Source organism: Cavia porcellus, unplaced genomic scaffold (genome assembly GCF_034190915.1).
Source record: "Cavia porcellus strain 051 isolate PalLab524CR breed Dunkin Hartley unplaced genomic scaffold, mCavPor4.1 scaffold_26, whole genome shotgun sequence".
Taxonomy (NCBI): Eukaryota; Metazoa; Chordata; class Mammalia; order Rodentia; family Caviidae; genus Cavia; species Cavia porcellus.
Window position 1 is genome coordinate 39846725 of NW_026947509.1, and position 26328 is coordinate 39873052.

Consider the following 26328-nt stretch of genomic DNA (forward strand, 5'->3'; position numbering starts at 1 on the left):
CTAGTAACATTATTTTCAGATAAAATCAGGTCAAGATGTTTTTATATTTCCATTTACACAAATACTTAAGAGTGGTGTACTATGTTTCATTTTTTGATAGATTTGTCAACATAAATCATGAACTTTCAGAATAAAATAAAATTAGATAAAATGAAATTCTAAAATAAACACTTATTCAGATGTATTTGCAAGTTTAGTTCAAACAGTTATAAATTTATATCTGGTGATGAAAGGGAATTGTGAAGCTACTTTCCTGGCAGAGTACCTAGCACATGGGCTTGTGAGAAAGCTAGTAGGGAACTAAGCAAGTGTATTTCAAAATGCACAGGAGCCCCTGGGAATAAAAATCATTGTCCTGGGTTTTAGCTTTGTGTTTGGGAAGATAAATGTCAGCCTGTGCATGATCATTTGTTGCGCTGTGTTTTGTTCTATTTTAAGATTACGGACAAGGAGGACCCAGCAAGGCGCGGGGCGGAGCGAACCTGCACTCCTGTAATTAGCAAGGCGGCTGCGGCTCCGCCCACCGTGTCTGTTTCACCCAGTGCTGAAGTTTGAGAGGAACTCAGAAGCCTTCCACAGAACCTCTCAAAGAACTTTCTGAATTTGCAGCTAATCTCGGGGAAGAGAAAGATAGATTTAATTTATTCCAAGTTTTATGGTGTTAATATTTGTTTACCTTGCCAGCTTGAGAATTTTGCCAGCCTCTGAATTTGCACATTTCCTACGATTTTTTTTTTTCCTTTGAGTGGTATTGATCAAGCCAACCCGAATATTTGCCGTGAAATCCCAATGAATGTGTAGCTCAAAAGCAAGCTCTTTGTTTGCTGTCGGTTATAATATGTTCAATACCCGGTCCTAGTATACATATTTTAAAGGTTAAAGTGAATGTTTTTGTAACATTTAAACATATTTCAGATGTAAATAGAAGATTGTAAAATATACGGTTTTTACCAAATTTAAAAGAACATTTTTAGTTATTACTTCTGATGGTACTAAAATTATACAAATAACATTTCAGATGCCATTATATTAAAATATTTCTGTATGTGTAAAAAAGTGTTGATAAATACTAATCTTTAAATTTTGTGGAGTTTCTTTCTTTGTAATATGTGCGCTCTTAAAGGCAGTGGGATGTGAAATTATAAAAGTATTTTGTTGTTATTAGAAATAAAATACAGTTAATTTGCATTTAGTTTCCTCGTGATGGGTGAGTGAGTCATTGTAAAGTGTATCAGAATTCTACTGGATACAGTGCTGTACTCAGTACTTAGGATGCTCTTGCAAGTAGAAAATTTAAGCTGAGGGGTTTCTCCAAAGATGAATTAAAGAAGTCAAGAGTCTTCAAGTCTAGGAAAATATTAAAATGATTTGGGGAAGATGTAATTAAACAGAATCTTGAGGTTTGTAGTGTGTGTTAGTCAACTTTCCTATTGTCAAGACACAATAGCTAACACTCACAACTTATAGGAGAAAGGGTTCTGTTAGTTCATGGTTTGGGGAGGTTCAGAACATGGTAGGCAGACTCCAAGGCAGAAATCTCATGGTGAGGCAGAAATGAGGAAGAGTACTAGAGAGAAATGGGCAAGGAACCATACACACTACCCAACATCACACTTCTGTGATGTGACCCACGCTCTCACAACCAGGAGCATGCTTTACAAATCCGCTAGACTTACTCAAAGCTGATGAAGTTGGTATGTCAGGACTGACATATCGTGATTATTAGGACTATTCACAAAACTTTCCTTTCTATACTCCACAGACTGTCCTTCCTCTTTTGAAGTTAGCAGGGAGATGTGACTTGCTTTAACCGTTCAAATGCAAACCAGAAGCCAGTGACAACTACAGTATCACTGTATCACTTTCAGGTAGAGGCATTTTAGGGTCCCTCCTCCTGAGGGACATGGAGATAGAACCTAAATCTGCCCAAGAAAATGATCACAGTGAATGAGACACACATATCTCCTACTTCATGATAACCCTATGAATCATGCAGTCTGAGTGACAAATGCTATGTGATTATGTTAAAGACCTTCAAGATCCAGGACTGCTTGTTACTATAATGGTATTGACTTTCCTGACTGATCTGTATTTTTCCAAAGACGGACTGGTGTTCATCCAAATTTGCAAAACTGCTGTACTCACCCTTTGGCTACCTTCTTCCCAGCCAACATCAGATGCAGAGAAATTGACCTGATGTGCCTCTAGACGCAGGAGGCATGCTAGAGAATATTATTTTATATGCAGCATCAGTAGCTGTTCCAAAGTCCCAGGCTCAGAGAAGGGGACTTCAGCTGAGTGCAGCTTTCTGCTGTGCAGGTCCTTTGGGAAGTGTCAGCATATGAGGGTTGAGGGGTTGGAATATATATTAAAATATTGTATACAGAGAAGTGATAAATGATATTTTGGGTGAGAACTCTAATCACTCAAAATATATTTAACTGTTCCTTTCTATGTGGTTTTTCAAGTTGCTGTGACATTATTACTGTTACAGAAACCCAGGGAGACTGTGGCTCTGATATTGTCTCCCACCCATTTCTTACCCCTGGGCTCAGGTCCTCACGCCCATCTGACCTGCCTATTTACCAAGTTCCCAAGACACTTTTAGCAGTTGGTTGCTATCAAATCCTCCAAGGAAATACCTGGAAATGACAGATCTTTTCCCCATGTTAGGTGGCAATATCCTATTTTTTACATTACAAATATCAATCTGTTGGATGGATTCACCATGTTTTGCCCGTGGGGTGGTTGATAGCACAAGAAATTAAAACAACTTCTCTGAAGAGAATTACTTAAGATTGCTATGCCCTAAAATCACTGAAACGCATCCCATGTAATCCCAGCTCCTTCTTTTCTTTGCCTTCCCTGTACCAGATGCATCAAACTGGCTGCTCAGAACCTGAATCCAATTCACAGTCTTCATCTGCCACATGCAATGATTTAAATTTTTTTTCAGCCAGGTACCAACACATCAGTGGTAGAAGAGTTCATATAGAATTTCAGTTTCCTGGTGTCTGTTGAAAAGTTAGGCATCTGGCCATGCTGGGCCCCCATTACCGTAACAAGAAAGTGAATTGAAAATTAGATATGGTTGACCCTTCAACTGTGTTTTCTTGTTTGCCAGTCTACAGAGTAAGGCCCTGGTAGACATACTTTTATACTTCTCCTTTAGACCACTCTCGTATTTCCAGTCTGGAGCCCAGGTTTGGGTAGAGCCCAGGTCAGATGAACATTTCATGTTGATCTAATTATAAACAGATCCACAGTTTCAGATGGAGACACACATTACAATGCATATCTCTGAGACCCATCAAAACTTCTGAAATACAAAGCCCTAGGAGTAGAGCCCAGGATTCGAGCTCTAAAGATTGTTAGACATTCTAAAGTATAAAATTTTTAATGAATCTTCTGCTATTTAACTATCCCTGAAACACTACTAGATGTAAGATTATGCCTTGCAAAACAGTGATCTGATTTGCAGTTACCAAGACAATGAATATGATTTTATTTTATTTTTTCACCTTTTAAAAATTCATTTTATTTTAAAAGAATAAAAACAAAGCAGACTAAAGCAAATCAGAATAGAACAATGCAAGTGATACAGGACTTCAAAACAAGAAAACAGGAAATCAACAATCGCTACTATAATGTGTCACATTTTCTTCAAAATAGTTGTCTGTAGCATAGCACACACTAAAATCAAACAGAACAAAGCCAATCAAAACAAAAAAATGAAAGCATTACAGGACTTCAAAACAAAATAATAGGAAATTAACAATGGCTACCATAATGTTTCTTGTTTTCTTGAAAATAACCATCCATACTGTCACACATAATAAAATCAAACAAAACAGAACAGAATAAAATCAGTCAAAACAAAAGAATAAAAGCATTATAAGATTTCAAAATGAGACAATCAACAATGGTTTCCATAATACATCCTGTTATCTTCAAAATAGCGATCCACAATAAAATCTAACAAGACAGAATAAAATCAAGCCTAATAAAATTATGAAAATGGTACAAGAATTCAAAACAACATAATAGGAAATTAACAACAGTTATCACTTTCTCTTTTTAGGTGTTTTTTCCCCTATCACTTTCATACTATATTGTGCTTTAGTTTTTTTTTTTCTAGGGAGATAACTTGGTGTTAACTCATATGAATCTAAACCATTTCACCCATGACTTGATCTCCAACTCCATTTACCTACAAGAGCCTTGAGATTATCCTACATTATGGCTGGGTAGCTTTCCATTATATGAAAGTACCATATTGTTTTTATCCATTCTGAGGTCGATGGGCAAGTTATGCTTGCTTTTTTCTGGTCTTCTGTCCTGCGGAGCAATTGTTTTCTTTCCTTTGATTTTCAGTCTTTGAATTTCCTTATGAATTAAAAGAGTTTCTTGTAAAAAGTACACTGATAGATCTTGTTTCTTGATCTGCTGAGTGTTTCTTTTTATTGGTGAATTGGGGCCATATACATTAATGGCTACAGCCAGCATGCATTGGTTTGTCTCTGCCATGCTATCTTCCTGCTGTTGGCCGTCCACTTTTCCCCTTCATTCAATTACCTGTCCTGCTTGGCAGTCCCCGTCTACTGCAGTTCATGGATTTGTGATCAAATTTATCTCTCTTTAGAATATCTTTCAACACTCTCTGTAGGTTTAGTTTGGTGGTCATGAACTCCTCAGTTGTTCTTTGTCATGGAAGTATGTTATTTTTCCATCAATTTTGAAAGAAAGTTTTGTGAAGTACATCAATCTGGGTTAGAAGCTGTTTTCTTTTAGGATTTGAAACTCTTCACTCCAGACTCTTCTTGACTTGATTGTTTGTGTTGAGAAGTCTGTTGTGATTCTGATGGCTTTTCCTTTATAGGTGATATGTTTATTTTTTTAAAATAATTTTTAATATTCTGCTCTTGTGCTGAACTTCTGGAATTTTGGTGATTATATGTCTGGGTGTAGATTTATTTTGGTTATGGCAAGTTGGAGTTCCATAAGCCTCATTTATCTGAATGCCAGATTCTTTCCCCATGTTTGGGAAGTTTTTTATCCCTTCTATAAATAATCTTTTTATTTCATTTTTGTTGACCCCTGCTTCTTCACTGATAGCTATCACTCTTATTTTTCTTTGTGTCATCTTCAGCCATTGAATTATTATTTCCTGGTTGCTTGTTATTTTTAAGAGATCTTTACTTTCAAGATCACTGTCTAAAAGTCTATCTTCAATCTCAAGTGGTTTTTCCAGCTTTTGATCAACTTCTTAATTTCCTGGATATCTCTAAATCTGTTTCACGCATTGTAATTACTTTCTATATTGCACATTCAAGGTCTCCATCATTTTCCTAGGCTCCTCTTATTTAATTATGCCTTCTTTAGATATGCTCAGGAATTTTTTCATACTTTTTGTGATTTCTTCTTTTATCTGAGACATTGTGTCTAATATGATTACTTTTACAGTCTCATGAAGTTGTTTCTTTACTTCAGTTACTATCCTGTTGTAGACTTCAGTTGTGTGACTTCCATTTTCTTTCATGACTATATCTCCCCGACTTATCCTATGTGGGCTGGAGGTCTGAGATTACCTTTTGCTCCTTCATCTTGACATTATCTAGGGTTCCTTCCAACAAGCCAGTTGTGGGGCCCCAGGCACTTCCCAATACTGGCTGCCCCTTCACAGTGTAGGGGAATGGGGTAGGCACCTGGGTGTCTCTGAATCTAGGCTCTCAGGGAGGTAGATAGGCATGGGGGCACTTCTCCAGACCCCTGAAGCTACACTGAGGCTTCCCTGATGGCCAGAGGTATGAGGGGGCTGCTTCTTTTCTCAGCCTGTGTGTTTACACCTCTGTGTATCTACAACAGGACTCCTGTGATGGTGACAGACACACAGGGATATGTTTGTCTGATTCTCCAGGTGCGCACTGGCTGCCTGAAGTAAGCCAAAGTCTCCAACGGTGACCTGTGGGCGCATGGGGTCAATCTGGCTGGTCTTCCTGCCCATGCTGGCTGCCCTTGGGAAACAAGCCTCCTGATGGTAGCAGCAGGCACACTTGGGCCTCTTTTTTCACCTTTACGTAATGAGTCTCTAAAGTATTACTCGTCAAAATAAGCTCACTTTGAAAACAGAGTAAATCTTCCAGTTCTACAAATGGAAAGACTGAAAATAACACAGAAAAATCCAACACAGAATAAGTAAATCTAACACACAGGATTCCAGGCCTGGCTCTGACTACTCACCCATTCATATCCCCACTCCATAGATGGCTGTCCTTGCATTCTCATTTTAAGGAGTAAAATGGCCAAATGGTAAAGAAGTTAACATGTCCCTTCATTTTTGTTAGGAATCTCCTTATGAATGAATGTCTCACAGAAACATTCCAGAAGACACTCAGAGACATTCCAACCTCATAAAGTGCATCCCAGAAGTTCTATGATCACTGGTTTAGAAGCCCATGTAAATGGGCCCATCAGCATGTTTCCTTAAGAATGATACCCAGCTCTCTGGGGAACAGAGTCAGGAAATACGGGGCAGCCTTACTAGGAAGTTGGCTTTCAGAACTCTGAATGCCCTGTGTAGAAATGTTTCTTGCCCACCTCTACCCTTTTCTGCAGCCACAATGTTCTGCTCATTTACAAAACACCTGTCTTCATCTTCCTCACACAAATCCCTTTCTCTATCCTCTAACTAAATAAATGTAGCACATAGATGTCAGAACTCATCTTGATTTGTACATGTGGTAGATGTGATTCCATCCTAGAACCCCTCTTCCAGGAGGAGAGGCCTGTTCCTTCAGCTGCTGAACTCCTAGTAGATGACAGCTCTCAGCCGAGACCCTCTTGCTCAAGAAAAATTGTTAGGAGCCAAGAGGTGAACATATGGGTGTTTTACAGAGTGGTGTTCATCTATGTCATAGGTTAATTGTGAATGGAGAAATTTAATCAGCAATCCTAGCAACTCACATGGTCTCCCTGCACTTTACAAAGGAAATCAGCAGCCCTGAGAGCTAATTCTTGAACAATATTCAAGGACTGACAGCTACTGTGTGAGCTTTGTGTAAACCAGACCAATGAAAGAAGTTTGAAAACTCAAAAACATTCACGTAGGATCCTGGCTTTTTAAAATAGTGATAGGGAGTGTACATAATGGTAAAGCTGTCATCTGAGAGTCAGTCCCTTGCACCTCCATCCTGGTGACATGTTGAGCCACACCTGGAACAATTTGCACTTGTACATCATATAATTTGATTCATCTTTTTTCCTGTCCTTTCCATCCCTCGTCCCCTCCTTATTCACAAAGCTTTGTTTCCACTTTACTCTACTTTTCTCAATTTTTTCTTTTTCCTTCATTCCTTTCCCCTTCCTCCTCCCCTCTCTAGTTCTCTTTCCCTTTTGGACAATCTTCCGATTTCACAGTATCTAGTATACATTTTGGTTTCTCACACCAGAGAGACAATGCAGTATTTACACATGTTATCTAATTTATTTCACTTAAGAGTATGGCCTCAAGATCCATCCATTTGGCTGTAAATGTCTCAAACTTTTCCTTATTTATGGCTGAGTAGTACTCTGTCATATATGTATTTAAAAATACATATGGTCTTTTTCCTTTCATGACTTGATGGGCATTTGGTTGTTCCAAGATTTAGCAAACTGTGCTGCTATAAACACGGGTACACATACATCACTGTGGTGTGATACTTTTAATTATTTGGGGAAAATACCAAGAAGGAGAATAGCTGGGTCAATTGGAACCTCTAGTCTTAGTTTTTACAAGAATCTCCGCACTGAGTTCTATCATGGTTGCACCATGATAGAAACTATGTTGCCACCTACAGTGGAGAAGAGCTCATTTTCCCCCACAGATACATCAACATTTGTGATTGATTTCTTGACTATAGATGTTCTTCCTGGAGTGAGACAGAAACTCAGCATTGTTTTAATTTACATATCTCAAATGATCAGGGATGTTAAACATTTTTTCACATATTCATTTGCTGTTTGTACTTTTTCATCTGAAAAGTGTGTATTTATCTCAGTTGCCCACTTTTAGAGAGGGTCTTTTAAATTTGGGGAATCAGATTGTTTCAGTTCTTTATATGTTCTAGATATGAGGCCTCTGTTTGAGGAACAACTGCTAAAATTTTTCTCCCAACTCTGTGGGTTGTCTGCTCATTCTGTCGGTGATTTCTTTTGCTACACAAAAGTTTTTTTTTAATAAGATGAGATCTCGATTGTTGATTCTTTGTGTATTTCCTGTGCAGTCAGGGTTTGTTCACGAAGTCTTTGCCTACATCTATGTCTTCAAGAGTTCTACCTGTTCTGTCTTCCAGAAGATTCAGTGTTTCTGTTTTAATATTTAGAACTTTAATCCATTTTGATTTAGGTTTAGTGCATGGTAATAGACAGAGTCTCCCTCTAGACTCTTGAAGTCAAGTAAACCTATTACATTTAATGCAGTGATTTCTTTCCCTCTTCTGAACATCTGTGAACAAAGATTTTGATTGTGTTATGTTTATTAAATTGACTGTCTTTTTTGGTCACTGGTTTTTATTAGTTATACAGATAAATGGGTTTCATGTTGGAAGATTCACATAAGTACATAATATATTTTAATCATTTTCACCTCATATCACCCCTTTACCCTGCCTCTCCCCAGTTTTATATTCTGTGGGTGCGGTTTCAATGTAAACTGGGTACTCTTGATTAAAGAATCTGGAAAATGTGTGAATCCTATACACAAAGTACTCTGTCATAAAAAGGATAAACGAGCAATTTGTAGGAAAATGGATGTATCTTGAGACCATAATGTTAGGTAAAATAAATCAGACACATAAGCTGAAATATCATATGGGTTATCTTACATGAGAAATACAAAATAACGAAAAATAGGGAGATAGAGCCTTCTCAAATGAGAAGGGGATCAAGAGATGGAAGGAAGGAGCGATTTTTTGACAAAGAAAATGAATTTAAAAAGACATAGATATAAAAGAAAGTGTAAGTCACACACCTGAAATTTCTGAAAAGATAGTAACTCAAAAAAAGAAACAGCTATATACAGCTGTAAAGGAAATCATATCAGGAATAATCTCCAAGGTAAAACAAGACATGATCTACATAATGAAAGAAATGCTGAGCATATCCAAAGAAGACATAGTTTAAAAAATAGAGGAGCACTGGAAAATGATGGAAAGTTTGAGTGAACAATATATAAAAGAACTATAATGCATGAAATAGATACAGAAATATTTCCAAGAAATTGAAAATTCCATCAAAAGTTGGCAAAGCACTTGAATGAATGTGAAGATAAATTCTCAGACTTTGAAGACAGGATTGCAGCTAGTGATCAGGAAATGAAAGCTCTTTTAAAAACAACCAGGAAGTAACAATTCAACAGTTACCAGATGATGCAAAGAAATACAATAGAAGTTTGATAGGTATAAATGAAAAAGAAGGTGTCAACACAAATAAAATTCAAAGACTATTTACAGAAGTAATATCAGAAAATTTCCCAAGTGTGGGAAAAGAAACTGACATACAAATTGAAGCATACTGAGCTCCAATTAGTCATAACCAAAATAAATCTATAGCCAGACATCTAATAATCAAGGTCCCAGAAATCCAGCATAAGAACAGAATACTAAAAGTTGTTAAAGAAAAGATCACCTATAAAAGGAAAGTCCATTAGAATCACAACAGACTTTTCAACACAAACAATCAAGTCAAGAAGAGCATGAAGAAACATCAGCCATTTCTTGTGAGTCAGCACCATTTGCAGATTGCAGGGAAAGAGAACAAGAAGTCAACAAGAAGCAAGACCTCCGTATATGGGCAACTTAGGGGACAGCCAGATGCCAGCCCCTTCTGGCATGCAGGCTAAGAAACAAGAAGAGCCAACACCCACTCCCACCTTAAACAACCAGCTGATCTCAAGAAATACAGACTGTGGTGATAGCTATTGAGGTAAAATATAATTTAATGTCTGTAGTATTTGGTTTTTTACTGACTTTGTGAGTTTAAAGATGGTATTCAGAGGATAATAATGCCCAATATGGTATCTATGGAGGATCTCATTCTAATGATGGTGGCCATTGTAAAGAAAAGTAAAGAATCAACAGCAAAAAACTAACATGACAGAAATAAGTCAATGTACATCAGTTATGATCATTAATGTAAATGGCCTCAATTCACCAATTAAAAGAAACAGACTGGGAGAATGGATCAAGAAACAAAATCCAACCATTTTCTGTATACGATAAACCCATCTAACTTAAAAGGAGATTCATAGACTGAAAGTCAAAGGATGAAAAGTTTCTACAACAGAAACCCAGAAAAAGTAGGATAGATACTCTGTTTGCAGACAATGTGAACTTCAAACCAAGAATTTTCAAAAGAGATAAAGATGCAAGTCACTAAATACTGGTTAGTGGAAAACTTCAGTAGGAAGAGACAACAATCTTAAATCTGTACACACCAAACATGTTAATAGACATGAAATATCAAATAAGCAATAACACAATTATAACAGAAAATCAGCAAAGAAATAACATAACTGAATCAAACTTGTGAACAAATGGACTTAGTAGATGTATACAGAGTACTACACCCCAAAACATCAGAATGCATATTCTCAATTGCACACGGGACATTCTATAAAATAGAACATATACTAGCCTATAGAATGTGCATATGTAAACATAAAAGAATTGAAATTTCTCATGTATGTTATCTGACTACACTGCCATGAAATTGGAAATTAAAGACAAAAGAAACTGCAAAAATTCCATAAGCACATGAAAATTACATAATACCCCATGAATAATCAATGAATAATCAATGCAGAAAAATTAAAGAAGAAATTAAAAAAAATCTGCAAGCTGTCAAAAATGTAAATGCAACTTACTGGAATCTGTGGGATTCAATGAAAACAGTGCACAGAGGGAAATTTATTGTGGTAAATTCTTACAACAGGAAAACAGAATGAACACAAATAGACAACCTGATGTTACACTTCAAACTTCTGGAAAAAGGAAAGCAAGTCAAGCCCAAAACCCAAAGCAGGGAGAACATTATAAAGATCAGAGCAGAAATTAACACAATTGAGACTAAGAAAATAGTACAAAGAATTAACAAATCAGAAAGTTGGTTCTTTGGAAGAATAAAGAAAACTAATAATCAGCTAGCCAACCTTATCAAAAAAGGAAAGAAAAAACTCAAATTCAAGTAATAAGGAATGAAAATGGTAAAATCACTAGAGACCCTGTGGAAATACAGATCATTAATACTTACTTCAAAAGCTTTTACTCTCATAGGTTAGATAACACAGAAGAAATACATAGATCCCTAGAAATGTATGAATTACTAAAACTGCATCAAGAAGATGTAAACCTGCTCAATAACCCAATTTTAGTTAATGAAATTGAAAATGTAATTAGAACCTTAACAACAAAAAAAAGCTTAGGACCTGGTAGATTCACTGAGAATTCTACAAGAAATTTAGGGAGGACTTAATGCCAACACTCCTCTTCAATGCAATTGAAAGGTAATTAATTCTTTCTTATTCATTTCTGGAAAGAAGGATTTCCCTAATGCCAAAACCAGAGAAAGACTCAACCAAAAAAGAGAACTACCGGCCAGTCTTCTTAATGAACCTAGATGCAAAAATTCTCAATAAAATACTGGCAAATAGAATGCAGCAAATCATCAAGAAGATTATATATCATGATGAAGTTGAATTCATCCCAGAAATGCAGGGACAGTTCAACAATTGAAAATTGATAAGCATAATACACCATATCAACCAAAGCAAGAACAAGGATCACATGATCATCTCAACAGATGCAGAAAAATGCTTGAGAAAATCCAGCACTCATTCATGATAAAAATCCTAAGGAAAATCAGAATAGATGATTTCTACCTCAATCTGATAAAAGTCATATATGATAACCAACAACCAACATCTTATTGAATGGACAAAAACTGAAAGCTTTTAACCTAAAATCAGGAACAAGACAAGGATGTTCATGATCATTTTTCCTATTCAATGTAGTTCTGGAAACATTAGTGAGAGAAATTAGACAAGACGAAAAAAAGAAACAAGCATAGGTAAGGAAGAAGTTAAGGTATCATCATTTGCAGGTAACATGATACTTTACCTTGAAGTCCCCAAAAACTCCACTGAAAGATTTCTAGGTATAATAACCAAATTCAGTAATGTAGCTGGATACAAAATCAACACAAAAATCAATAGCATTCCTGTACACAAACAACAAACTCACTGACAGAGAAACAAGGGAACCCACACCCTTCACTACAGCATCCCCCAAAATTAAATACTTAGGAATCATTGTAACAAAGGAAGTAAAAGATGAATACATTGAAAATTATAGTACTCTAAGTAAAGAAGTTGCAGAAGATTTCAGAAAATGGAAAGTCATCTCTTGTTCATGGATAGGAAAAACAAGCATTGTGAAAATAGCCTTACTCCCAAAAATGTTATACAGATTTACTGTAATTCCAGTCAAAATATCTTTTGCATACCTTGCATAGTTAGAGAAATCATTCCTAAAATTTACTGGAACTGGAAGACTCCTAGAATAGCAAAGACAATTCTGGGCAACAAAGGCAAACCAAGAGGCATCACAATCCCTAATTTGAAATTATACTACAAAGCTAAATAAATCAGCATCATACTGGCAAAACCAACCAAACAAACAAAAACAGACCTGAAGATCAACAGAGTAGATTAGAAGATACAGCCATGGCTACAAACACATTTGACCACCTGATCTTTGAGAAAAAGTGCAAAAATACTCATTGGAATAAAGATAGTGTCTTTAATAAGTGGTTCTGGAAATTTGGCTTTCTATATTCCAAAAACTAAAACTAGACCCATGTCTGTACCATTTACTAAAGTCAAAATGGATCAAAGATCTAAATATTAGAACATAAATACTAAATCTGCTGGAAGGTAGGAATCTTGACATAGAAGTAAGCAGAGAATTCATGAACAAAAATCAAACTGCATGGGAAATCCTTCCCAGAATCTATAACTGTGATCTCATCCTGTTAAAAAGTTTACATGTCAAAAGTAATCTCCAACAGAGTAAAAAGAAAACCCATGAATTAGGAAAATATCTTAGCCAGCTGTACCTCAGACAAGGGACTGTTATTTAGAGCATATAAGAATGAAAAAAATCAGGCCCCCAAAATTCAAATACCTTTTCTAAAAATGGGCCAGCGTGTGAAAGAAAAGGAATGTGTCTCCATTTTGTTGGTGAGAGTGTAGACTGGTGCAGCCACTGTACAAATCAATGTGGAGATTCCACAAAAACCTATTATTAGAGATTCCATTCCATGTCCCACTTCTGGACATTTCCCAGAAGATTGAAAACAACATACAGTGGTGATATATGTGCACCCATGTTTATAGCTGCATAATTTGTAATAGCTAAATTTTGGAAACAACCCAAGTGCCCATCAATCAAGGAGTGGATAAAAATGATGTGCTATAAAGAAAGATTGCATTGAGGCTTTTGTAAGTAAATGGACACAATTTGAAATGATACACGTAAGTGAAATAAATCAAACTCACATGTGTAAATACCATATTGTCTCCCTAGTGTTAGAAACTGAAAGAGCAAATATGACCCAAATTCTACAGTAAATATTGTGTGAGGGTATGAAACTGCTCAAAGAGGAAAAGTAACTAGAAGAAGGGAAAGGAGGAAAGAAAGGAAAAGGAAAAAGGCATAAGTGTGTGTGTGTGTGTGTGTGTGTGTGTGTGTGTGTGTGTGTGTGTGTATGACAGCCCAGATGGCTATACTACTAATTCTATTAGTTCTTGGAAAATAATAGTTAATACTCAATTAGTTAGATCAATTTTGCATGTCTATATATGATAATCTAGCAACCCTTTTAAAGATAACAGTATGCAATATTACAATCACTGTTAAATTCCTATCATCTTGTTTTGAAAACTTATACTGTTATTGTTTTGGACTTCGTGTTGTTGCTTGTTTGGCTTTTGCATTTTGTTTTTCTTTTCCATTTCTTTTTTCTTTTAAATAAATAAAAAGTGAATAAATAAAAAAGAACTCATCTCACTTAAACCAGTGTTGTTTCTAGTGTTGTTACTGATATCATCATGTAATTTCTAATGTATACAATGTTTCTGGATTTCCCTAAAGGTATAGTCCCTTTCTAAATATCCCCGGCCATGGTGACACTTATGTACCTTAATGATTTGAAATATGAACGAACAAGTAAAATGTTATGGAATATTTAAAGCCTTTGGGATAGACAATTTATATTACAGTGCATTTAACTTTGAATGAAATTTCTAGAGTTGTTAAATAGATATCTTAACATGGCTATTTAAATACAGTATTTATTGAAATATGCACTGCCTCAATGGTTAATGAACATCTATAAAGTGAAAAAGATTACCTATTTGGTCATGGTTATGCATGTAAGAATTTGAGGTTGCAAGAAGTAGCTCAAGGAAACACTCATATTAATTTACCCAAACAAAATTTCAGTGCTTGATCTGGGTTTAACTTGAATAGAATTTCAAAAGTCTGCCAGTCTTCAGATTTTTGGCTTCAAATTCTTTTGAACTGGTTTTATTCTGAAGCAGATTTTCTGTATATGACTGAAAAGTTAGCCACTAACAGCTCCAAATCTATATTAGCTTAAAAACCTGCTGGAAAGAGAGCACTTTTTCCCATATGTTATACATTAGCTATCATTCAGTAAATATTCATTATCTCTCCCTAAACTTCCTGAGCACTTCTGTGTTGTACTGGCCACGTGATTTGCTCTGGCCTATGTAATCTTAATCGGCATGATCTGAGATAGAGCTGAAATAGGATTGTGCAGTGGGATTTACTGCTGTCATTATTTGAGTACTATGCTTTTGAGATGAGTAGCCTCTAGTCTAAGGCAGGTAAAAGACAGGAAATTAGAGCCAGTGACAAAAGCAGACTTGAGGAACCAAATTCCAGCAATCTTAGCATGTACTAGAGAAAAATAAACATTGTTATATACAGCTGAGACTTGAGGTCATTTTTCATACAGTACAACACCTAACTGCCGCATTTAGAACGCCAAGAAAACCCTCATTATCTCAGGCCACTGGTTCTCTAAGTTTAGTTATTAGCATCATCTATGAACAGCAACATCAAAATGCAATATGTACGTTTACCACATTCCCACTGCACCTGTGTTCAATCCCTCAATCTATACCCTGAGAAATTCAGAGATGAAAAAGGCTCTGAGAAAAGTTTGGTGTCAAAAGATATTTTCAGAACATAAACATAATGGATTTGTTGTACTTATGCTAAACAATTTTATGTAGCAGCTCAATCTTATTTGACATCAAGCAACAATATTAGTTTTTAATCTTTTAATTCTAATTTTAATTTTATTAGGACGTGTTTTCAGCATAGGATATTTGGTTTCATCTTGGGAAGCATGTACATGCTCATCTGTTTCTTTTTTAAGTCCACTTTCCACACACCTGTCTCTCCTTGTTTCTAATCTGCTTTCCCCATCTTCATGCTTCTCATTACTGACCTCAGCTCATGTTAATGGCTGCGGTGCTTGTGTTCATGGTGGGTGATCAGTACCTGCAGATGGCTTATTGTATTCAAATCATCAAATGCAAGTCATTCTTTTATAAATGTCAGAGATCAGGAATAGAAAGATTATTAATAAAATGAAAATGTCATTAGTAAAGTTGAAAATGAGTAGAAAAGCATAGGTACACTAAAAAGATGATAGGCTAAGAGTGCCATCTTTGTTAAATAGAATAATCAATTATGATGATGATGCAGAATTTTAATACTTCTTTTCTTTGAAATTTACGTAGCAAATGAATCAATTTTTTAGCGTTCTTTAGAAACAGTACAAACAAGTCATTTACCAAGCTGAAAACTCATTTATTTTATTATTTTGATTTATGTTTAGTTTGTTATATAAGATATTCAGCTAAAATTATGGCACTTCTAAAATTAGCTAGATAATGACAATGTTCACATGGATAATTTTGCTTAAAATGTGAACAAAAGCAGGTGATCATGCATGTGCCATGAAGGTGATGTTCTCCCCCCACTTCCTTGAGAGGTTACATCAAGACACCCGATGTATAAACAACACATTGATTCAGTTACAATTTTTGTGAAAGAATTAGGATCAAGGAAAATGACCCAAAATACAACTTTTTTTAGAGTACATTTTTTTGCATGTGCTAGACTTTCCTTTATGCTTGGAAAAAGTCAGAGAAACAAAACAAACAAAAAAAAAACGCAGAAATATGCAGGCATTAAAAATCATACCAATACACACATGATGTAAATATATTAATTGTAGTTACTGTGAAGACCGAAATGCGGTTCTGAGACATATTTTTCCAAAGGAAGCAGTGCACATGAGAAAGGAATCTTTTATACCAAATAATAGTTCTATGTAAATATGGAGAAGGCATACGAAAAATAATATCAACAAGAGCACCATAAAAAAGTATTCAGAACTTAAAATGACAAAATCTTAAAAGGTAATTTCAACAGTAAGACAACATGACAGATGAGAAGGATTTTCACTTGTCAGACTGCCCAAGAGACATTTGCTGGAGTACTTAAGGTTATTTGCTAAAAAAAAAAAAAAAAAAAAACCTGAGTCAAATCAAGTAATCTGAAAATATATGAAGAAATAATGTATGTTGCAAGACATTTTTGATGATAAATGAATTTTTGGTAGTAACAAATTGAAATAGTAGTTTTACTTTTCTAATATGATATGCATATATCATCTACATATCTCTCTATATAAATATATGTTTAAAATCTAGTGCAATTGAAGATTAGTTATGCAGTAATAAATCAATTTATTAGAATCCATTATAAAGTGGATCTCATGATTCAACCCTTTGATGTTCCCATGAAAACATATTAACTCATGAAAAGAAAGTGAAGGAATATTTCAGAATACTGAAAGCATTACTTCAGATTAAGCAAATCACCCTATATGTATATGAAGAGATTTTTAAGAGCTTTCATAGAGCAATCAGAAGAAAATTTCATAAAGGTGTATTTGCTTACAAAAGAGTTCTCAGAAAACACTATTAATAGAAAACTTGGTCGGCGTTATTATGCAGAGTAAATAAAAGGACTGCACACAAAGGAAATAAACTCCTGCAGAGGTTTAGAACATGCAAAATCCAGGGCACAAGCCGCAATCACCCAGAATGCACGGCAAAACAGAATGACTAATAGCAGATGATATGACAGAGCTAAGTTTATTAGATGTCGTGAGAATTTTACAAATCATTGTCACATCAGTTACTGGTAAAACAAAAATTTCTTTCCGGTAATGCCGTGGAAAGGCGTTTCTCCGTCTACAGTTTGAAAAGGTGTATACGAATAAACAACTTTAGTATTTATAAAGAGAAATCAGTCTTTCCTAGTAAGTCAGTGTGTTACAGGAGTAACGCATGCAAGCGTTTGTGAAACATGAACAGGCTTGCAAAGGAAGCGCGGAGAGTACCTGCCCTCCATCTCCGGCTGTGACGCTGTCGCTGGGGTCACACAGCCGCCCCGCCACCAGCTCTCTCGCACTAACCCTATAAACGCGGTGTCCGCAGCGCCCCCATGGGACCGGGACCCGCCTGCGCGGGAAAGAAGGTGCCCGCGAAATCTGCCTTTGGTAAAAGCAGATTACTTTCTTTTTTTTTTTTTTAACCCAAGAAGGAGCGATACTCCAGTGGTCACCCTCCCTCCCGAGTTTGATAAATCCCACGGCTGGGCTCGGTCCGCACCTCCCGGTCTTTCTCCCCCGGGGCGGGCTGATGAGTTTCCCGGGCGGGATCAGCGCTTTGCTTTTCCGTGATTCTCCGAGTGAGAACTCAGTGAGCGCGGCGCAGAGGCTACCGCCAGGCGGCGCTGTGTCCTAGGAGCCGCGCGGTTCTCCTGCTAACCCGGCCCGGGCTCTGGGATCCGCCTTCCACCGCGCCAGGAGCGCGGCCTCCAGCGGGTGAGCTGCTGCTGGTTCTCTTGGATTAGATTTAAATTTTTTCAAGAACATTTTCCTTGAGAGCAGTAAATAGAAATGCTTGTGTGCATGAGTTCCCGCGCGCGCTCGTGCCCCGCGTGCGTGTGCATGTGCTGGTGCCAGGAAGATCTCCGTGTGTGCCAGGGTGCAGGAGGTGGGAGAGGCGTCGGAGGTCAAGGATAACAACCGGTGCAGCCCATGCAACTGCTGTCATTTGTTATTATTATTGTTGTTGTTGTTGTTGTTATTTTGCACCGGGGATCAGACTCATTACCTCCCGGGCTTGCCAGACCAGCGCTGTGCAATGGTCGTCTTAGATTCATAGGACTAAATTACAGAAATATAGATCGCTGGGTAGATATTCATATCTAAAGCCATTAAATTACCCCTTTTGTAGTTTTTTAAAAATTGTATTTGCCTATTTTTTATGTTTCTATTTTCAGTCCTTAACACACTCGTGATATCTCCATTCTAGCTCATAAAAGTCTAATAAACAGAGGAGAAAATGCCCTTTTAAGGTGAAAGGGATGGACCCCGGGTGGGAGTAAGTGATATAAAGTGGAAAACTTCTTCCTATGGGTTGATTTTTCCATTGACTTTCCTGTTTTAATCCAGCTTCAAGACATTTTTCAATGAGTAAAACACAAGTCTTTATTCATTGCAAAGCTAGTGTTCAGCAGGAGCACAGAGGCACCTTCTCACACAGAGGCCCAGGAAGTCGGAGGCTCTGCTGTCTTGGTGCCTCACGCCCATTTCCTGTGTGACAGGAGAGATGGGACACTTGGACAATGGCGCTGCTGAAGCCCCTCTCAGAAGTACCTGTGTGTCAAAAAACTAGGTCAGAAAAATTCATTTGAAGAAATTTTTCCAAAATTTTTACCATCTAACATTTTCAGCTTTCATCACTGAGCGGTTTAAACACACTCACAGCACCCTGCTACTTCCGTTCGCAGTTTCCATGCACCATAACTTCAAACAATGACTTATTTTACTTAGGAGTGTCTCGTTGCTAGCCTGAAAATACATTATTTTATAGTGCATTTCATGTTAATGGAGTTTCCTGGAAGCCTTGAGGTCTTTCACAATCCGAATCAATTATCCTGTGGAGTGATTTTGATCTCAGCTTTTCTTCTAGCAGATGAATTTGCCAACAAACTTTTCAGTTTTATAATACTAAAAACAAAAGCAAAATCTTAATATAATGTGACTGATATTTTCTTTTCCTACACCAAGACAAATGAAATTTAACATTTCCTCTAGCAGGATCTTGATTCTAATGTGAGTGCTCCTTAACATTTTTTATCCTGCCATGAAAGTCATCACCTGAACGGTTGGTTTTCTGATCCTAACAAGACATGAGGCCACAGAATGCTCGTGTGAATTCTCCTGTGCCCTGGGCAACGTTTTAGGCCTTCACATGTAACTGTGGATAACTGTGATGTTCCTGTACCTTCATGGTACGGGAGGTACGGGGAGCACGATGCTTCCCTGACTGAGGAATCAGCGAGCAGTTCTGCAAACAGCACCCGATTGGGGTGCTATGCTGGAATTTGCCAGAGAGGTGCAGATTAATACATAAACACAGGTGGAAGCAAGTTACTTCAGAACAGAAGAGGGGTTTATTAAGAGCTTGGGAAACCAAATTGGGCTTGGGGATGTAAGAAACTCAAAAATGCCATTGGGTACTCTGAGGGCTTGAGGTGAAGGTGATAAGGAGCATGTCTCTGGCCCCTCAAGCACAGTTGTTAAAAGGTGCTCTGAGGTAAGTACAGATTAGGAAGGCCTTGTAGTAATTTCTGGAGCCATTTCCTGTGCACAGAGCACAGCCACATGCAATAGTGAGCTGGGCAGGTCCTCTCTGCTCACATGTGCTGCACACTCTTTATGGAGCCTGCTGCTGAACAGCAAACTGAGCTTCCCAGCCAACAGGTCAGCAGGGCACAGGAGATGAGATCAAGAAAGCAAAAGATGGAAGATAAGAGAGGAAAAGCCTGGAGAAAATCAAGAGAACAATAGATCAGAGTCAGTCAGGGACCTACACATACCCTTGCTAGGTAGGAGACACAGGAACAGGACTTATGACTTTTAAGTTTTGGGGTTAGCAGTGGCATCTTCATGGAGCTGGGTGGTGAAAGGCAGGAGCATCTTTCAGTCTGTCTCTTGTACTTCCTGTAGGGGGCACCACAGCTTCTGTAAGGCATTCTTCATCTCCTGTTCCTTAGTGTGTAAATCAGAGGGTTGAGCATGGGGCAATGATGGTATAAAAGAGAGTGAAGACCTTGTCCTCTGGAAAAGAAGTTGCTGGTCAAATGTAAATAAACAGTATAGGAGAAAAAAGAGGACCATCATGGTGACTTGTGAGCCTCATGTGGAAAGGGCTTTGCAGTGAGTTTCTGAAGAGTAACACTTAATGGTGTGTACAATCAACACGTACAATATGTGTAAGACCATGAGAGTCACCAGGCCCATCAGCCCAGAATTCACAATGACCAAAAACCCAATTGTGCTGTGTCCATGTGGGCCAGTTTCAGCACAGGATACGCATTGCAGAAGTGGGGGTCGATTTCACTGGGACCACAGTAGGGTAAGAAGAAGGGGAGGATGAACTGACCAAGGAAATTCAGGAATCCACCTGCACGGGAAGCCACCATCAGGAGCTCACAGCGCTGCCTGCTCACGATGACTGTGTGGTGCAGGGGCCTGCAGATGGCCACGTAACAGCCATAGGCTTTGGTCCCTGAGATGAAGATTCACATTGCTGAAAATAATTGTGTATGGGATGAGTGCAGCCATTCTATTCGCTTTGATTAGCAACGTAACTGGATATAGTCCCCAGTAGAAGTATAAAATGAACACTTTCATCGGGAAAAAATTAAATCTTTTGTTCTATTTACAATTTTAATAATACACACAGAAACTAAATATTAAGAGCAAAGACACCAAAAGTACAAATACATGAAGCTTAATACGTGGGTAGTAGAAGAAAGTATCTGCCACATATCTATTTAGAAATGTTATACATAGAAACCCTCAAGTGCATTTGGAATATGAGGTGTGCATACAGGGCCTTCCCAGTGCTTACTATACAAACATATTCAATGTGTAAGTCTACTTGATTAATAAACAATGCATTACACATCACAATCAGCCAGAGGGACAAGAGAAGAATGTTAAATGCATTTCTCAAGCATTGTCATTTGAGATATAAAAAAATACTTATGTATTTGATATTTAGGAAACATTTCCAGATAATAATAATTGATTTATTTTAGATTTTACTGTCAGTGCATTGTCTATTTGTATAAATCAATTTCTTTTAAATTGATGTATACAAACAGCCCATTTTTCTATAATTAAACATTCTGAAAATGTACTATATTTCAGTTTCCACATCACTGTTTTACTATTTTAGGCTGATTGTTTTCATGTTCACCCCTATTATTTTTACATCCCCCTTCTTCTGGGTAACAGTGATAAAATGATGTAATAGTAAGCATATTAACATTCCTGTAATAATAAGGCTAATACAGACTTTTTATGGTATAATTTAAAACAACCAGCAAACTAAGAAAGAGGACTATAGAGACAGGTTTCTGATCACCCTTTTCAATCCCACCAGAAACTCTGTCTAAATATTAACATATTCATCCTCAGTACTGAAAATGTTTCATATCCACTACTTACAATATTAGCACTGATCTATTTAAACTTTGTTTGTAGTGTTATTTTTATTAATCCCAGTTTACAGTACACAGGGATTGCAATCATTTTGGGGAGTTGGTACCTGACCACAGTGCATCTTAATCCTTCTCATGTTTTCCTTTTCCATTTCTTGCTCCTGTCTTCCCTTCCTGCTTTTCCAACTCTTGGTTCCCTTCCCATTTGCACAAACTGTGCCTTCATTACTTTCTCCTTCAATTTTTTATAATCCTCTTTCCCTTGCTTCTCTTCCCCTTCATCCATCTCTTGTTCCCCCAGCAATTTGAAAATGATCTCCTTACTTCCTTCTGTATCTTTCATTTTCCTTTATACATTATATGTATTATTACATATTATGTATTTTATGTGTACTCTTGATGTATCTTTTATTATGTGTTATATATTACATAACTTCTCATATAAAAGTAACCATGAGGTATTTTGTTTATGTGTCTGACTTATTTCACTTAGTATTATGGTCTCAAGCTCCATCCCTTTACCTATGAATGCTCAAATTCATCTTTATGGCAGAGTGGCACTACATTGTGAATAAACTTTTACACCTAACATTTTTTATTTTAGTAAATTTACCATTGAGATTTATGTACATAAAGATTAAAAATCCATCTTTTCAGAGTTGAAATTTAATTGTTATGAAATTACCTTCTAGCTTTTATTATACAAAATAATAAAGAAGAGGCTGTGTGAGGTGAGTTCCAGCACCCCATTGCAGACACATGGAGAGTTTCAGATCATGGCTCCCAGCAGTTAAGGACCTCCCCAGCTCGAGTCACACTAGACTGGGCTCTGCAGGTTTCCCAGGCCTACCTGGAACATGCCCAGCGACCACCTTTCAATCGGGGAATTGGGGCTACAAGAGGTGAGTTCCAGCACACTAGCATGGGCCCCAGGAGAGTTTAAGATCATAGCTCTTAGAGGTTAAGTGCCTTCCCAGCTTCCAGGTACTCTAGACTAGGCTCCGGAGGTTTCATGGGCCCCAGTAGGCGATGCCCAGTGACCTTCTTCAATCAGGGGAGCTGAGGGCAGATGAGGTGAGTTCCAAAATATCAGTGCTAACCAAGGGAGAGCTTTGGATTGTCACCCACAGGGGTTAGGAGCCCGCCCAGCTGGAGATTCATGGGAGGTCCTGGCATGAGAGGTGGCATGGGAGGTCCTGTGGGCCTGACTGGACCAAGCTCAGCAACTTCCATTCAGTCCCAGGTGTAGAGGACCAAGGAGGCTATCTGGGTGTGGTGGTGTACACCTCTAATCCCAATACACTGGGAAGCTTAGACAAGAGGATCACAAATTCCAGGCAAGCCCGAGCAACTTGGTGGCTTAGTGAGACTTTGTCTCAAAATAAAATAAAAAGGGTTAGAGTTGTAAATCAGTGCAAAGGCAGTGGGTTTCATCTCAGGTATCCCCTCCACATATGAAAGAGAGAGAGACAGAAAGAGACAGAGAGACAGAGAGAAAGAAAGAAAGGAAGAAAGAAAGAAAAAAGAAAGAAAGAAAGAAAGAAAGAAAGAAAGAAAGAAAGAAAGAAAGAAAGAAAGAAAAAAGAAAGAAAGAAATTAAGAGTGTTAGAATACACACAGATAAGCAGGGCATGCACAAGGTAATTCAGCCCTTGAAAGCCTGAGGCAAGTGGTTGCCTTGAGTTTGGGCTCAGCCTGGACTACATAGTGAATACAAGGTAGCCCTGAAATTCATAGTGAGGCCCTATCACAAACAAACAAGAATACACGTGGCAGGGGGGTAGGGATATAGCTCAGTGGCACAGTAGCTGCCTGGCAAGTGGGTGCCTGTACAACCAGGGGAGTTGAACAGGGATACAGTGCCGGGCTGGGACGTCCTGGGTGCTCAGTCCACAGGCCAGCTCTAGGTACAGCGTTGTTGATAGGACCTGCGGGCCTGGGGTTAGATACTGACCTCTCACCCCTACAGACTGTGCACCTCCACCTAACATGGCAGCTGCGGATGTGTGATTGGTCACACCTCATTCAGTTTTGTGTGTTGATTGGTGCAAACACAAGCGGGCCATACAGTTGTCCCCATTGGTCTAGAACATGCAAAGCTTTTGTATTGCACCCATTGATTGGTCCATATTCGACTCCTCTGCCTGAATGGAATTCAAACCCACTGTGGTCAAGGTAGAGGTCTTCTGGGACGGGCCGGGGCCTGCGGGACAACTCAGGTTATGGGCCTTCATGGACAGCTGTGGCTTCTTGTAAAATGGCTGAAAGAAATGGTAAATTTCAAAAGGGCTAGCTGTCCAGCACAGTTTATCAGGCTTGGGGAGGTCGGGATGTTAGTGTTTGTCTCTGTCCCTCCCTGTGCTGGAGACCAGACGGTTGGCTGCTCCTCCATGTGAGCCTGGCCCGCGAGGGCGCTGTTTAGGGGTGCAGGCCACTCCCCTCCGCGAAGCTCCCTTCAAGGCACACAGGTCCGGGCCCGCTGTCTGCACGGGGGCGCCCGCGTCAGCTCCCCGCTCCCCGCTGTACTTCGGAGCGCTGTCTGAGGAGGAGACAGAGCTGCAGCAGAGGAGCGCGGAGCGGCTGCAGCTCCTGCAGTGCCCGAGGTTTCTGGGAGCGGCTCCCTCGCTACAAGCTGGGTTGAGTGGCCGCTGTGCTCTGCTGCACCTCAGCCCCTCCGCACCCCTGAGTGCGGCTTCCTCTTCTTCCTCCGCACCTTCTGCGGGTCCTCGCTGCTCAGCCCGCCCTTGGCGCCCTCTTGGCCCTCAGGACCCTCAAAGGTGCCGCCTGCAAGGAGAAGCGCGGGCGCTTCGCTCGCCACCCAGAGCAGGCGCTGCTTCCCCACGCTTGACTCCAGGGCAGTTTCGCTACATGGAGCAAGGAGTTCCTACAGAGTGGCCGAGGGGACCCACCCTGGCCTGGGTCGGGTCGGCATGGAGCTGAGGTAGGTACCGGATAAAACCAGAGCTGTGCTGGCACCAGAGTAGAGGCCTTGGGGATCATTCAGCTGCCAGCGTACCTTGCCATCCAGCCCTCTTTAACTTCCTGGCCCAACTCTCTACTCAGCTTCTGAGAAAAAGGTTATGGGTTGCCGTGTCGCCCCCTCCTGGACACAAGAGGCCCAGCGTGAAGTGCGCAGCCTAGTTTCAAGTCAGGGATTTTGATGCCACTTGGTTTGGTTTTGTTGCCTAGAACTGTTTTTGGTATTCTAGGTCTCTTCTGGTTCCAAATGAATTTTAGGATTGTTTTTTCTATTTCTGTGAGCTTTACTAATTGTATTTTGATTGGCATTGCATTTGATCTGCATAACTACTTTGTGAGTTTGGCCATTTTCATTAGGTTGGTGATTCCTACCCAAAAGCAAGGCAATATATTTCCACTTACTGATATCTTCTTGAATCTCCTTTTTCAGAGGACTCTACTTTTCAGTGTAGAGATCTTTCCCTACCTTTCTTAGATTGATTCCTGAATATTTTGTGGATGCTATTGTGAAGGTGGTTGTTTCCCTAATTTATCACAGTAACTTTGGTATCTGTATACAGGAATGCCATTGATTTTTAAATGTTCACATTGTATCAAACTGTGTGTGTGAATTTGATTATTAAATCTAGAATTCTTCTGGTGAAGTTTTTGGCATTTTCTATAGAGAGCCATTCCCAGATCTCATTTGGGAAATTTGTATTTGTAACTGATGGAAAAGTTATTGAAATAACCATTTGTGAGAATAGAAACACTAAAGCGTATCCATAGTTGTGGGGAGTGGAGGGGTCCTAAGTTCACCTAGAGTGATGGTTAACCTGAACAAAGGCCTCCACTCAGAGATGAAGCCAGATTTTCTTCATTCACAGAGAGAAGTGTGGCTTGAAGATCCGAGACAGAGAATGGACCGTCCAGGCTTTACTGTGAAGAATCCTACTAGCTCACGGTAAATAATCTTCCTGATTTGCTGCATTCTGCTTGCCAGCATCTCACTCAGGATTTTTTTTTTGTATCAACATTTACTAGGGAGATTGAGCAATAGTTCTGTTTTGGGTCTTTGTGTGGTTTTGGTATCTTCTTGCTTCCAAGAATGACTTCAGGAGTATTACATCTCTTAACTTACATAAAAGAGTTTGAGGAATATTGGCATTAGATCTCCCAGTCGCTTGTAGAATTCAGTTGTGTATACATCAGGAGCTCTGCTTTTCTTTGTTGGTAAATGTTTAATTATATCTTCAATTTCAGTGACTGATATTGGGTTATGTAGAATTTTTAAATCTTCTTGATTGAGTTTTGGCAATTCATAGGTATCTAAAACCTGTTTCTTGTCTTTTCCATCTTCTTAGAGTACAGGTTCTCAAAGTAGGTATTTATGATTTTCTGGATTTTCCCCAGGATTTGTTGTAATTTCACCCTTTTCATTCCTAATTGTAAGATTTGAGTCTGTTTTTTTCCTCTTTTTGGTGGAGTTGGTTAAGGGCTTATAAATTTTATTTAGTCTTTCAAAAAAGAATCTTTGAGTCACTGATTCTTTGTATTTTGTTTTTCTCGATTGCACTATTTTTTTCTCATCTTTGTCATCTTTCTAATTTCTTTCTTTCTAATTTCTTCCCTCATTCAAGCTTTC

At 38.5% G+C, this 26328-nt stretch overlaps 1 protein-coding gene and 1 long non-coding RNA gene across 16 annotated transcripts in view; one reads left to right on the top strand and one right to left on the bottom strand.

Moving 5' to 3' along the window:
* Nucleotides 1-1192, top strand: part of Dock10 (dedicator of cytokinesis 10) — a 266509-nt gene extending 265317 nt beyond the window's left edge. For 14 of the 15 annotated variants that reach the window (XM_063237241.1, XM_063237245.1, XM_063237242.1 and 11 more), the window contains one exon: nt 439-1192. In XM_063237241.1, coding sequence (XP_063093311.1) covers nt 439-500 — 62 coding nt within the window. In that variant the 3' untranslated portion in view covers nt 501-1192. The remainder of the gene's footprint in view (nt 1-438) is intronic. The other variant, XR_010043486.1, reaches the window with a different exon arrangement.
* The window catches only part of LOC134473290 (uncharacterized), a 75227-nt gene that overhangs the window by 15334 nt on the left and 33565 nt on the right, over nt 1-26328 (bottom strand). The window lies entirely within an intron of this gene.